Source organism: Bidens hawaiensis, unplaced genomic scaffold (assembly GCF_021521415.1).
Source record: "Bidens hawaiensis isolate Kalapana, Puna unplaced genomic scaffold, B.hawaiensis_p1.1 tig00062565_1, whole genome shotgun sequence".
Lineage (NCBI taxonomy): Eukaryota > Viridiplantae > Streptophyta > Magnoliopsida > Asterales > Asteraceae > Bidens > Bidens hawaiensis.
Genome location: NW_027501235.1, coordinates 16,198 through 30,806, shown reverse-complemented (window position 1 = coordinate 30,806; position 14,609 = coordinate 16,198). Strand labels below are relative to the sequence as shown.

At 34.6% G+C, this 14,609-nt stretch overlaps 2 protein-coding genes across 2 annotated transcripts; one reads left to right on the top strand and one right to left on the bottom strand.

Moving 5' to 3' along the window:
- The first annotated feature begins 1,511 nt into the window (after positions 1-1,511).
- LOC143603736 (phosphatidylserine decarboxylase proenzyme 2-like) lies at positions 1,512-6,073 on the top strand. Its single transcript, XM_077080452.1, has 20 exons — positions 1,512-1,708; positions 1,825-1,904; positions 2,252-2,276; positions 2,409-2,468; positions 2,570-2,638; positions 2,713-2,805; positions 2,875-2,925; positions 3,015-3,098; positions 3,195-3,286; positions 3,847-4,002; positions 4,079-4,275; positions 4,342-4,442; positions 4,528-4,575; positions 4,648-4,794; positions 4,912-5,001; positions 5,089-5,163; positions 5,257-5,349; positions 5,446-5,532; positions 5,643-5,693; positions 5,771-6,073. Exons 1-20 carry the CDS (start codon positions 1,517-1,519, stop codon positions 5,918-5,920), a joined length of 1,941 nt encoding a protein of 646 aa, XP_076936567.1. The 5' UTR covers positions 1,512-1,516; the 3' UTR covers positions 5,921-6,073.
- Positions 6,074-12,356: 6,283 nt separating this feature from the next.
- On the bottom strand, positions 12,357-13,499 carry LOC143603735 (vacuolar iron transporter homolog 4-like). The gene has a single exon (XM_077080450.1). The coding sequence runs from the start codon at positions 12,997-12,999 to the stop codon at positions 12,358-12,360; it is 642 nt and encodes a 213-aa protein (XP_076936565.1). The 5' UTR covers positions 13,000-13,499; the 3' UTR covers position 12,357.
- Between the last annotated feature and the right edge of the window lie 1,110 nt (positions 13,500-14,609).

The following is a 14,609-nucleotide window of genomic DNA, read 5'->3' as shown; positions in this document are numbered from 1 at the left end:
GGATTTAACACATGTATATAACGATTCGTCAAACATTTATAATAACACATCTCACTCTACGCATAGTGCAATATCGTAATGTGTTTTAACACAATATTTATAATCGCATGGCATATAATGGTGCTTTAAACACATTACAACATAGTATTCAAAGTATGCAAAAGTTCGGTTTTCTATTTGACTATCCACGACATTTATTTAGTATTGTTTCGAACACAGTAAGACAAAGTGTTGTGAATGAGGTTAGTTAAATTAAAAAATGATGCACATCACTGCTATGTAGACAGTGGGACATTAACCAACTAATCCGAAAATCAAATGTTGTGGAGGGTGGTTATTGAGCCAATATATTAAAAAACACCAAAAACTAAAACAGGTAAATGATTAGCTTAAATAAGGATGGATTTCACCTTTTTAAGTCATGTTGGGTGTGATTTGGGCCACTTGTGTGTTATGGTTTGACCATTTGAGATCCAATGTCGTGCTAAGGTGGAAGGTGGATGGCCCCCCTACTAGGGGTGTAGGTTGCTTAGTGTCCGGGGTGTCCTCAACCACTCTCTTTTTTTTCATCTAGTAATGTAAATTTGCATGATTTTACCCTAAAGTTTTATAGGTATTGAGTTCAATCATATGTTAATACCTTTAGCTACCCCTATGATTTAGCCCAAATTTCGCCACTAGCCCTACCACCTTCACAATACAACACCTAGTCTAAGGTTCCATGATCTTCCACACACGATTTTTCTACATATCCAAACCATACGTTGTGTTCTCGAGTTCAATTAAGGATGGAAAAGAAAAGAAAAGGGAGGAAATAACAAAGTGGTTGTGTTCTGAGTTATTTTATGAAGGAAAGGAAATAAGATTAAGTTGTACTTCCTAATTTCATTAAAGGAATGATGTAGAAAGAAAGAAAGCGAACATATAGAGCATTGGGATTTCTTTGTTTTCAAATTGAAAGAAATTAACGCTGTGTTCCTGAGTTGAGTTAAGAAGAGAAATGTTTCCTCTTTTTCTTTTCTTTCCATTCAATTCTTTCCAATTTAGAAAGAAAATAAACTCATCCAATTTACTCTTCATTTGCCTTGTTTTTTCTTTCATTTCCTTTAATAAAACTTGAGAAAACATATTTCCTTGTTTCTTTTTATTTTTTTCCTTTAATGAAACTCGGAAACACAACACTTCACTTCTTTCTCTCCATTTTCTTTTCATTCTTTTGTATAACGAGACTCGAAAACACATAGTAAGGAAAGAAGGGAAAGAGAAAAATAGAGAGGGGGAGGAAAATCTTTCATTTCCATTCCCTACTTAAGTAAACTCGGTAACACGGCGTACATGTTTTGTCCTGATATGACGACAGCAATCCGTGTGAACGCCAAATGTCAACTCTTTCCATGACCCAGATCACATTTTGGACTTTCCGATATTATCTTGTCTGATTCCTCTTTCCCTTCCCTTTTCAGTATCCAAAAAGTTGTCAATTTTTTATACACCAGTAACAAACAACCAGACAACAATGGGACATGCAACTTCCAAACCCACCTCGTCCGATGACTCCCCGGACGCCGGCGGACCAAATCCAAACCCACACCACCACCGAATCAAGCACAAACTCCATCTCCACCATCGCCCAACGCCTTCCCACAATATAACAACAGTTAACAGTCACGATGCTTTTGTTGGTATCGCGTTGGTTACTCTCATTAGTGTAAGGGTTTTGCTTGTTTACTTCAATGCTAATAGTATATTGTTATTTGAGATGATATTATTATTATTATTATTATTATTATTATTATTATTATTATTTTTATTTTTTTTTTACAGGCGGAGATGAAGGCTAAGGATAAGTGGCTTGCTTGTGTTTCGATTGGGGAGCAGACGTTTCGGACTCGGGTTTCTGATCAGTTAAGATCTCAAGACTTTTGTTGTTTTGGGGGTTTATATTATGAAGGATAGAACTTACTTAATGTGTCTTTTGTTAGGATCTCGGTTATAGCAAAAACGCAATCAAACTGTAATAAATAAACGATTTACGGGCTAGAATTAGGAATTTTTTATTGCTTTAAGCACTTACTCTTAGCTGGCCTAAAGACCTCCCTTGTCTTCAATCTTCATTAAACCCAAGACATGTCTTCAAATAAACCGAATCCAACATCTTTTTCTTGTCATGAACTTAATTTGTTGGAGGTATTTTGTTTTCTCTCGTAACTATTATGCTTTTAAAGATTCTATTTTTTTGCATAATGTGCAGGACCGACAAGCCCGTTTGGAACTCAGTGAGTGAATCTTTATTCTTAATGTCTAGATTTTTTAAGTCAGTTGTACTTAGAGAAAATTTATTGGTCCTACATCTTTGTATCTCATGACAAGTCAGCTGTATATATTTTTTTTGTTTTGTTGTCGCGCAGGAGAAAAAGTTTGTTTTGGAGAAGAATGGGGCTCACATCGCCAAAGTATCGGTTTTTGAGGTTTGTAACAAAGCTTATACCGGTTTTTCGAATCACTCCTAATGTTTTATCTACTTGAATTATATTAACTTTTATAACTTTCTTGCATTCTTGTGACACAGACAAACAGACTATCAAAGAACAAACTCAATGGGTATTGTGAGATTGATCTTTTCGATTTCCTCAGTCGAGTAAGTTTTTTTCATAGGTTGCAGTTTATTGTACATAGTTCTTTTGTATATTCTAATGTATTTATGTTTAGCAGGTTTCAGAATCTAAGACCGAGGTATTTGAGTTATTTGATCCATCATCATCCAATGAAGCGGTTGGCAAAATATCTATTTCATGTACTGTCGAGGTGAGCTCTAAACGAATACATATATTCATTTCATTTCTAAATTAAATATTTAATGTTTTTTATTTGCAGAATCCAGTTGAAACCGAGAAGAGTTTTGCAAGACGTATCTTGTCTATAGTTGTATGTTTGACATCATTTTTTATCCTATAGTTGAACTATTTCAAGTTAAGTATATTGTTTTTCATACTGAGATTTTTCCAAGTTTTCAGGATTATAATGGTGATGGGAAATTGTCGTTATCCGAGTTCTGTGAACTAATAGATGCATTTGGCAATAAGCTGGCAGCAACAAAGGTTTGAACTAAATAATCTTCATGATGACTTTTTTTTTACACAATTCTGTTATATAGTTTGACTTAGTTTGCAAGTTACTTGATATATTTTTACTAGAAAGAAGAGCTTTTTAAAGCAGCTGATGTAAACGGAGATGATGCTGTTAGCATGGATGAGTTGGCTACGCTTCTTGCTCTACAACAAGAAAAGTATTTCCGCATCTGGGTCGGTTTTGGGCTCAAACCGAACCGAAAACTGAAAATTCGGTTTTTGAAAACCATTTAGTTTTCGGGTTTTACCATCGGTTCAGTTTTGGTTTTACCATTTGGGATTGAAAATTTGGGCAGGAACAAATGACACAAAATAATCAATTTGGGCCTATAATTTTGGGTAGAAATAAGACGGCAGAAAATATTGAATTTGGGCTTGAAACTTTGTGCCTAATTTTTCTGTTGTTAATAAACTATTGATTGTTACGCATCTGGGCCTAAAATTTTTGGTGACAGTTCAGTTATTTTTGGCCGGTTTCAGTTTTTTATTTTTTTTTAATTTTTAGTTATAGCAAACCTAATCCGAGCTGAAAAATCGTTTTTAAAAAACACAAAAACCAAACCGTCGGTTATTTTGCTTCGTTACGTTAGTTATTCAGGTTCTAGTTCGGTTATTTAGGCTCATGCACACCCCACTGCATAACATCATGCTAATATTTCACTTTTTGCACATTTGATGCTCATTTTAATAAATTTTTTTAATATTTAACTTAATGCAGGGAGCCACTTATTAACTGTTGCCCTGTTTGTGGGGAGCTTCTTAAAATTTCAGATAAGTTAAATTCATTGATTCACATGTCACTATGTTTTGATGAAGGCACCGGAAACCAAATCATGACCGGAGGCTTTTTAACTGATAAACAGGCTTCCTACGGGTGAGATCATTTTCACTCTCAAATAATCAATTTCTTAGAAACAGTCATGATAATGATATTGACATTGGTTTTGAAGGTGGATGTTTAAACTATCCGAATGGGCCCACGTTTCATCCTATGATGTAGGCTTGAACTCAGGTTCAAGTGCATCACATATTGTGGTTTTTGACCGCGTTAAAAAGAGGCTTGTAGAGGAGATAATTGATGGAAAGATTATTTTGTCAATGCGAGCGATTTATCAATCCAAATTAGGACTTAGCATTATGGACAAAGGTAATTTATTTACTTAATTTAATATTTTTAGTATATGTTTTATGTTATATATTTAATGTGGTACAGGAGCAAAAGAAATATTGCAGAGCTTATCAGAAAAGCAAGGAAAGAAAATGAATTCAGTTGAATCTGCTAAAGACATACCGACATTTCTTGAATTTTTCAAGGCAATAAGATATATATACTTTTTTTATGAAATTTGTTTGATTGCTTTTTTATGTTTATGATTTAACTGAACTATTTATGTTATAGGATCAAATTAATGTGGCTGAAGTGAAGTACCCTCTGGACCATTTCAAGGCAAGTCACTTACCTAATTTACTATCAACATTAATATTTTAATTGAACATTTTATAAGTGAGATTTATGCAGACTTTTAATGAATTTTTCATAAGAGAGTTGAAACACGGAGCACGGCCTATTGCCTGTGAGGGGCATGATGATGTGGCGGTCTGTGCTGCTGATTCCCGTTTAATGGCGTTTAGAACAGCTGAAGAAAGTCTTAGATTCTGGATCAAGGTATTGTTTGAACAATAATATCACAATAATAATAGTAATAATATTATTATTAATAATAATAATAATAATATACCGTTGAATGATTTTGTGAACTCTGTGTTTCGTTGTAACTTGTAGGGTAACAAGTTTTCAATCCAAGGTCTTTTGGGTCCATGCTCTAATGCTTTCATTGATGGAACGCTAGTGATATTTCGTTTGGCACCACAGGTAAACAGTTGACTATTCTTTGACATTCTGATTGGGTACTTGTGACCATCATTTTCAAAACGTTAAAAGCTGTACAAACTATGGCAGGACTACCATCGCTTCCATTTTCCAGTATCTGGAACCGTTGAGCAAATTGTTGATATTCCTGGATCCTTGTATACGGTATGTACACTGTCAAATGATATTACGTGACCGCATTTTGTTTTTCCTTTCTGATGCTCTTATTTTATTTTATTTTTTTCTGTTTTGATTAAGGTTAATCCTATTGCTGTGAGTAGCAAGTATTGCAATGTTTTCACGGAGAATAAACGAGCTGTATCGATTATATCGACTGCAGATTTTGGCAAGGTTCGTTAAAAAGTAGTTGCTAACCGATTTTCGGGGTGTAACTAACTATTAATACAGTTGTTAACCAATTTAATCTTATTTAAAACTCAAGTCCAGGTGGCATTTGTGGCAGTTGGAGCAACAATGGTCGGCAGCATCACGTTTACTAAAAAGCCGGGAGACTATGTGCGAAAAGGAGACGAGGTTAAAAAGACATCATTATTAATTGTTCAGTAGTTAATGCCGTTATTTACTTTTCACATATGTTTTCATTTCATTTATTTATTCTTTGTTTTCTCACATTAATATTACAGTTTGGCTATTTCTCTTTTGGTGGAAGCACGGTCATTTGTGTGTTTGAAAAGGTTAGTTTCTACGCATGTGTTAATATATATGTTCTTATGACACATTATCATTATTAATATTGCCAATAATTTTGCAGGACTCAATAGCACTAGATGAGGACCTGTTGGCTAACAGCGCGAGATCTCTGGAGACACTTGTTTCTGTTGGAATGCAGTTAGGGGTTTCCGTTAAGAAACATGATGAAGTTTCATCACTAGATATTAACAGGTGCGTTTTAGGGTCTTGATAATTGTGTATGCGAAGAATGAAGATTTATGACTGTAGTTCTACTATCATGGTACTTGCTAGATACATAAGTAATCATCATTAGGAATATATGTTGTTACATATTGCTTATTGTACATTGCTGACATAAAAAATAGGAAAGGCGTACATTTTATTACATAATTCAGTAAAACAGAAAGACAAGTTAAAGTTCACTAGTTCCGATCAGCTTGGTTAGTCCAAAAGTTATGGCCATAGCCATCAACCCTCCAAACGGAGCCCTAACGCACGACTTCACCACAGGGGTACCTCCGAGAACTGACCCAATCCATACGAAAATCACTAGAGCCAAGCTCACCGCTAGTACCACCACTATTTCCTTGTGGGAATTGGTGTTCTCCCTAGAGGATATTTATAAAGATGAACAACAAGCGAAAGTTTAGGGGGCAACACAAATCACATAATTTGGGTGGATACAAGACAATAAGATAATACTCAAGGGACATGCCTTTGATGGTGGAACTTGCAATGAAAAAGAATAGTAATATGTTTATTATAAAGCTCATGTAACACTCTTTATCTCTAGAAGTGGTGAAGTCTTTCTAAGCCTGGAGTGTTAAAATCAATATGGACGGTTGGCATTCTGTTTCAGAAAGGCTCACTCAGGTATTGGGGATGGTTTCAAACGCCGTTAAAAATGTACACAGTTATAAAAAATACGGGTTTGTGCAAGCATATGAGGTGGCGTTTGGTATACATGAATGGAGGGTGGAATTGAATGACTTATTGTGAGGGAATGGAGAAAAGTATGTTTGGTTGATCAAAGGAATGAAATGACTCGTTACCTAGCTCATTCCATTCCTTCTAAATCACCCCAATTTCATTCCATCTATACCCCATATATTTTTTCATTCCTTTCCCTCTTTCACCCTACGTCACCTCCACCACCCTCCCTCCACCATCAACACCCACCACCACCACCATTGCCGTCCACCACCGCCATTACCGCCGCTAACCATCGCCATCAATGCTAGCCGCCCACCATCAACAACCGCCACCAACCACCACCATTGTCGTCCACCACCGCCGTTACCGTCACCAACTATCGCCATCAATGTCGGCCGCCCACCACCGCCACCCGCCCGCCGCCACCATCAACCATTTCCCATGCCTCTCATTACCACCACCACCCGCCCCCCACCGTCACTACTGCCCACCGCTTGCCACCTCCACCACCCACGCCCCAACACCACCACCATTACCGCCCACCTCCAACCACCATCACTGCCCACCAATGCCACGATCGCCATCTACCTCCCACCACACGACCACCGCCACTTACTACCATTTTAATATTATTTTTTTTTCTACCTAACAAACAACACAAAGTAATCATTTATTTCATTCCCATGTAGTAACCAAACATCTCATTGAAATGATAATAACTCATTTAATTCCTTTGTTCATTCTATTACCACGTTTATTTCATTCCGTCGTCCATTTCATTATCTCATACCAAACAGACCCTCATTGTTTGCATAAGATTAATTTAGCCTAGCTAGTTCATAATCATTCTTTTGGGTAAGTATTTATTTTTAGTTTGATGGCGACGTGCATGCATAAACATATATATAAAATCCAAAGGCGTGTGCACTCCACATTAAAGTTGAACACAAAGAGTTATTTAATTAATATAAGAAATGTGGTAGAATCCGCATGAAGGATGGGTCAAGTTAAAATAAGAAGTAGAGTATTTGTAAGAATAATAAGAAGTAGTCTATACCATTAATTTTAGATTTGAATGGTTGAGATTAGTTTGGAGAAAAATTAACTATAAAACAAGTGGAAGGGCATAAAAGAAATAACACATAATTGTTAGTTTTCTCTGTTCACATGCTAATTTCACCATCATTTAAGAACGCCCATAACTTTTTTATATGACATCTTTTTTTTAAAAAAAAAAGCTCACCATAATAACGTGTATTTTCTTATGTTTAATATGAGTACCATATTGCTATATAAAAATTAAAAAAAAGTTAGTGGGTTTTTTATACATTTTGTTATAGGTTATGGCTATTGTGTTTTTCTTTTTCTTCATTGTGTTTTACCAAAATTTTGTTATACATAATTGTACCTTTACCATTGTGTTTTTTAGGTAAAAAAACACAATTGTGTTACTTCATTTCGTTGTGTTTTTTCGTATTTTGTTTGTTGTATTTTTCCCATTTCGTTTATCATTGTGTTTTTCGTTGAATGGCCCAATGAACCAAAATACCTCTTTACCTCTTTGGCCTAATTGAACCAAATATAAAGCATTTTCAACAATATGATTAGGAACAATAAAACACTAATCGTCATTGTGTTTTTTTAATTTTTTTTATCATTGTGTTTTACATAGTTTTTTTTTCATCACTAAAATTGTGTGTGTTTTTTTCCCTCTTAAACCTTAGCTAGTTGGGCCTCAAGGTTTATTTGGAGTGTGCTGATTTCACAGCCCAAATACCCATATTCAATCTCCTAAAATTCCAGTTCAATCCATCACTATCTACTATCTGCTCCATTTTTCCTAATCAAGTTTGTTTGTAAACCTTAATCACATACATGATACACCTCTTGTAACTATTCAAATCTCACCAACCCATTAACAGCCGGAAAACCTACAACATTGAAAAACACAACTGATGTATGAAAAACACAATTGAGCATATTCGGATTGTAACGATGTCGGAGAGAAATGCAGGTGTGAAGATGATGACAGAGTTGTGGTCAAAGTAAGGCGCCAGATATGACATTGATGGTTAAACACATTGTGACAGCGCCTAGCCTATCCAGCTCCACAATAGTCTGTGGCGGATTCAGATCTGATGGTTTGTGATCGGTGACGAAGGTTGCAGGTGGTGGCGGTTGGGTGTTGCAGGTGGTAGGACGGTGCTGGAGTTGCAGGTGTACGGTGCCGGAGGCTGCCGTATGGCCACCTTATCCACTATCACCATAGTTTCCGGTGACGGAGGAAAGCGGCCAAGGATGTTGGTGGTGGTGGGCGGTGGCAGCTCTGGATGATGAAATGGTGATGGTTGTGTTTTTTTGAGATGTGGAAGATGGTGAAAGCTGGATTTTTAAGTGGGTTTTCTTTAGATTTAAGTGACCAAAATGCCCTCTTCCTATCCTTCTTAATAAAACCAAACTTTTTATTTGAACCTAACCCTAATAATATAATATACTAGATTTTATCCCCCGTATTACGGGAGTTGTTTTACATTATTCGTTTTATATTTATATATGTATATTTGGATTTTAATTTTATTTATTGTAAAAAAGTTAATAATTAATATACATGAGGTTTGATGATGAAATGATTTTCACAAATAAATGATAAGCTATCTGGGTTTGGTGATACCCATTACCCGTTTATTTTCTTTATTATAAAATTGTTTCTTAATTATAAATAATATCTTTATTTAAAATAAAATAGGATATTAATTTTTAGTATAATCCTATTTTATATATTATAAATATAAACGAAACCTCTAAAATCTTACGTGTCGTGATGTGGTTGCTCCCCTTTTTATGCAAGCCACCAGATTGCTTGATTTTAAAATAGATGCCTCTCATTGAGTTAACCCAAATTCATGGGTATGGGTCTTACCAAAACCAGATAACTCTTAAACAGGTTATAACATCTCATTAAATTAAAAATTAATCTTACCAATTATTTGATATGAAAATCCTATAAAATAGGGATATACTAAACTTTAATATTCAATTTAAAAAGAAAAATATATTATTTATAATTAATAATCAATTTTATGGTAAAAAACATAAGCAGGCCACGGGTCACCAAATCCAGATAGCTTTTAAACGAGTTATAAAATACCATTTATTTATGAAACCCTTTCATCATCAGACCCTAAGCATATTATTAACTTTCTTACAATAAATAAAGTTAAAATCCAAAAAATAAATATTAAAAAACGAAAAATGTAAAACAACCATTCTCTCAAGCTATCAGATTGCTTTATTTGTAAATGAAGGTTTCTCACGCATTTGACCCGAATTCACGAGTAAAGGTCTCACCAAACCTAGATAGCTCTTAAACGGGTTATAACATATCATTATATTCAAAATTAATCTCATAAAATATTTGATATGAAAATCCTATAAAATAGGGATATACTAAAATTTAATGTCCAATTTAAAAAAATATATATATTATTTATAATTAATAAACAATTTTATAGAAAAAAACATAAGCGAGTCACGGGTCACCAAATCCAGATAGCTTTTAAACGAGTTATAATATATCATTTATTTATGAAACCCTTTAATCATCAAACCCTAAGTATCTTATTAACTTTCTTACAATAAATAAAATTAAAATCCAAAAAATAAATATTAAAAAACGAAAAATGTAAAACAACCATTCTCTCAAGCCATCAGATTGCTTTATTTGTAAATAAAGGTTTCTTACACATTTGACACGAATTCACAGGTAAAGGTCTCACCAAACCCTGATAGCTCTTAAACGGGTTATAACATCTCATTATATTATAAATTAATCTCATAAAATATTTGATATGAAAATCCTATAAAATAGGGATATACTAAAAATCAATATCTTATTTTATTTAAAAAAAGATATTATTTATAATTAAGAAACAATTTTATAATAAAGAAAACAAACGGGTAATAGGTATCACCAAACTCAGATTGCTTTTAAATCGTATTATAACATATCATTTATTTGTGAAACCATTTTATCATCAAACCTCAAGTATATTAATTATTAACTTTATTACAATAAATAAAATTAAAATCCAAATATACATATATAAATATTAAAAGCGAATAATGTAAAACAACCCCTGTAATACGGGGGATAAAATCTAGCATATTCATGTTTGTTTATGTTGGTTCGTTAAAAATCTAAGAAACCTACACATCTCAATTGAAAAATCCCTAACGTTAAATAAATATAATTAACGTAACAAACTACGATATACGTATTAAATTAAAGCAAAGCTACGTTAAAAAATAAAACAAGTTATTACAAAATATAAAAATAGCAAAACGATTAAAAACAAAAAGTTAAATAAACCCATGTATTAAAAACCATCGGGAATCCTAAACCACACTTCACACTCTGGCAAATACACCAGAGCGTGTAGTAGCACAATAAATTATTTTCGGATATCGAACCAAAGACGTGTGCGGCACCTTTTGATAATAAATCTCTACTGAGTCTTAGCTGATTAATGATTTTATTGTTTTAATTTATTTTAAATAATTAACTAACAACTAAAACTAGAAAATAGCAAATAGACTATGAAAACTATCATATACGATAAAACGAGTATTTAGACTCGGAACCTTGAAAATGACTAACTAGCCTAGGAATCTAACAAAATACGTGACACCGGGTAGCAATAGATAACAACTGTAGGAAATGCTAATGGGAACTAGATCACATGGTCAGCCTCACTAATTCTCCTAGACACACCTAAGGGTACGGCAGACCGAGGTAAGGTCTACTAAGGTATCCAAATGACACATTACATAGCCAGTCTTAATTATGTCACAACTACCATGCTAAAGCTAGTCCTAGCAACTAAAGGGATAGTCGGGATAACTAAATCTAAACCGTTCTAAAACTCTAGCTGCAGGAAATCTAAACTAGGGACTGATGAATGGTCACGTAACTGAACACACAACAAATAAAGATAACTAGACATGCTCTCTCATGTTCAGACTCAAGGATGGTGCAAACATCAACGACTATCTAATCGATAACTAGTCCAATCATATGGTGGATCTACTACAAAATAACCAGAAACACTAAGTAATCGATCTACGTATAACCTAACTGACACGGACACAGTCATGCAATCAAGAAATACTGGATCCAAACATGCAACCAATATGATAATTAACATATATACACATATTAGATCGATAGAGAATTAGACTCTCAATAATAAACACATCACATTGTTAGCAAACCGAAAACTAAATAAATATCGTAAGCAATCATCCTCTTCTGAATGGCTCAAGACAACAACTCATAATAATTAAAAAAAACAAAAGAAAACATACTTGATTTCATGACAATAAATTGAAAGAAAACAAGTTAAAAAGTTCAAACCGAAAGATTAACGTGATTAACTCATGAATAGAATACTATTCGAATCAAACGAGTTTGATTTACATGTTAAATCCAAATGCTTACAACCATATTCGGAACAATGATCAAAGGGTTGCAGCCCAATTTATTGCCCGCTTACCTACCTTTTTTATTGTAATTGGATCCCTTTGTTCAGCATTAACATTCTTTACGTGTAATAGACGGCCACTTTTATTACACAATTGCTTATTTTACACTTCTTTATTTTACACTTCTGCCAAAACACACACACACACACACCCACACACTTTAGTACATAATCCAGCAAATAGAAAGACAAGTTAAAGTCCACTAGTTCCAATGAGCTTGGTTAATCCAAAAGTTATGGCCATAGCCATCAACCCTCCAAACAGAACCCTAACACACGACTTCACCACAGGGGTACCTCCGAGAACAGACCCAATCCATCCGAAAATCACTAGAGCCAAGCTCACCGCTGCTACCACCACTCCCATCCTCACCTTATGATCACCTATGAACGAAGCCGCGAGTAAAGGAACAATTGCTCCTAGGGAAAAGGCTAGAGCCGATGCTAGAGCGGCTTGCGTAGGATTGGGCAGCTGTTCTGTCTCCTTTTCTTCTAGATTTTCTATCATTCTATTTTCTCTTTTCATTTGGGCAACTTCTATGTCTAGTTGAGAGTACACCGAAACAAACTCTCCTATTGCCATACTGCATGCACCTGCAACTAGACCTGCAAAGCCTGAAATAATCATGGCTTTTGCATCTTCTTTCACAGCTCCAACACCCATCATTAAAGATGCAACAGAAACTAAGCCGTCATTGGCTCCCAACACAGCTGCACGGAGCCATTGTCCCCTTTGCGAGTAATCAAAGTCCTCATCTGGAGACAGTTGGCATTGTTTCGTATCAGATTCGTTTTCAGGAATTGAAACACAAAAAGCATTTTGATTAGTTGCCATGAAGGTTAAAGAGGAGAATTAGTGTTACGCACAAAGAACGAAGGGATTTAAGAGAGCAACGTTAACTTGCTTGTGGAGATTAGTGTTCTTCCTAGAGGATATTTATAGAGAGGAACGATATGCTAAAGTTTAAGGGGCAACCACTAATCACATAATTTTGGTTGATACAAAACAATAAGAGAATACTAAAGGCACATTGTGCCTTTGATGGTGGAACTTGCACTTAAAAAAGAAAAGTAGTAATATGTTTATTTTTGTCTATTACAGAGCTCATGTAAAACTCTTATCTCTAGAAGTATTGAAGTCTTATCATACAGGATTTGTGCAAGCATATGATTGCCTGTATAAGATTAATTTGGCCTTGTTCATAATCATTCTTTTGGCTATGTATTTCTTTACAGTTATTTAATGTCGACATGCATATATAAACATATAAAACCAAAGGCGTGTGCACTCCACAATAAAGTCGAACACAAAGAGTTATTTAATCTAAGTAGTGTGGAATCCACACGACCTCCATAAAAAAAGAAAATTTTAATTCTGGTGTGACATCAATTGTTCTAATAAAAGTAGTGTTACCTAATAATGTTTAATTTAAATTAGCTATGGTGTTCGGTTATTTGTTTTATTAGTATTGGTGTTAGAATATGTAAAGGTTTGGTCTATGCTTAAATATCTTGTCTTCGAATTTAGTTTGTTGGTCGTGTTTTGCGAGTTTTTTTTAATCGAAGGATTGAAAGCCAAGTTTCACATAAAACATGGGTAGTTTGGTTTCGATCCGACAAAAGGGAGTGTTATTCGTTCAGGAAAGGCGATCGAACTGGAGTGTGGAATCCAACGATTTGTGTGTGCTTGGTAAATCTAAGCAATATATTTCACTTTCAGTCTCTTCCTTGTATTCAAATTGCTAGTCCATAAGATGTTTACATGAAAAACCCACAAAATGGTTCACACACAAATTCGTAAAACGATATATATTTATAGTTGCTAATACAAGAAAGGCCTAATTACCATTCACCCCCTTATACATCAACCCGTCATAATCGCCTGATCATATTTTGTTTTAGCCTTGATCACGTTGTAAATACATTTGATAATTGATATGCATCAGTCTAAATTTTTGACCTTACATCTAACTTGACCCCCACCCCACATGAAATAGAAAACCCAAACCCAAGTACCCTACAACTTAAACTTCATTAATAACTCGATCCTTCATCCGATTTTATCCGCTATCAAACCCAATACTTATCACCAGGCTCTTAAGGGCCCACCATGGCGTCAAGCTATGGACCATGAATTTTTTGCTCTTATGCAAAATGGTAGTAGGGAACTTGTACCCGGATTCTCTCAAAATCCCATTAGATGAAAACAGTTTGTCGGAGAAAACAAAATCTAGATAGCAAAATTGCAAAATTATGAAGCTTGTTTAGTGGCCAATGGGATCCTTCAACAATACAATAACAACTACTTTGATACTTTCAAACCAGTCACTCTTCATATTATTCTATCTATTGTTATCTCTCTCAAAAAAGAGCTACTAGGTTAGCTGGACGTGAACAATGATTTTCTCTGTGGCGCCTTAAATGAAGAGGTTTTCAAGACCTGAC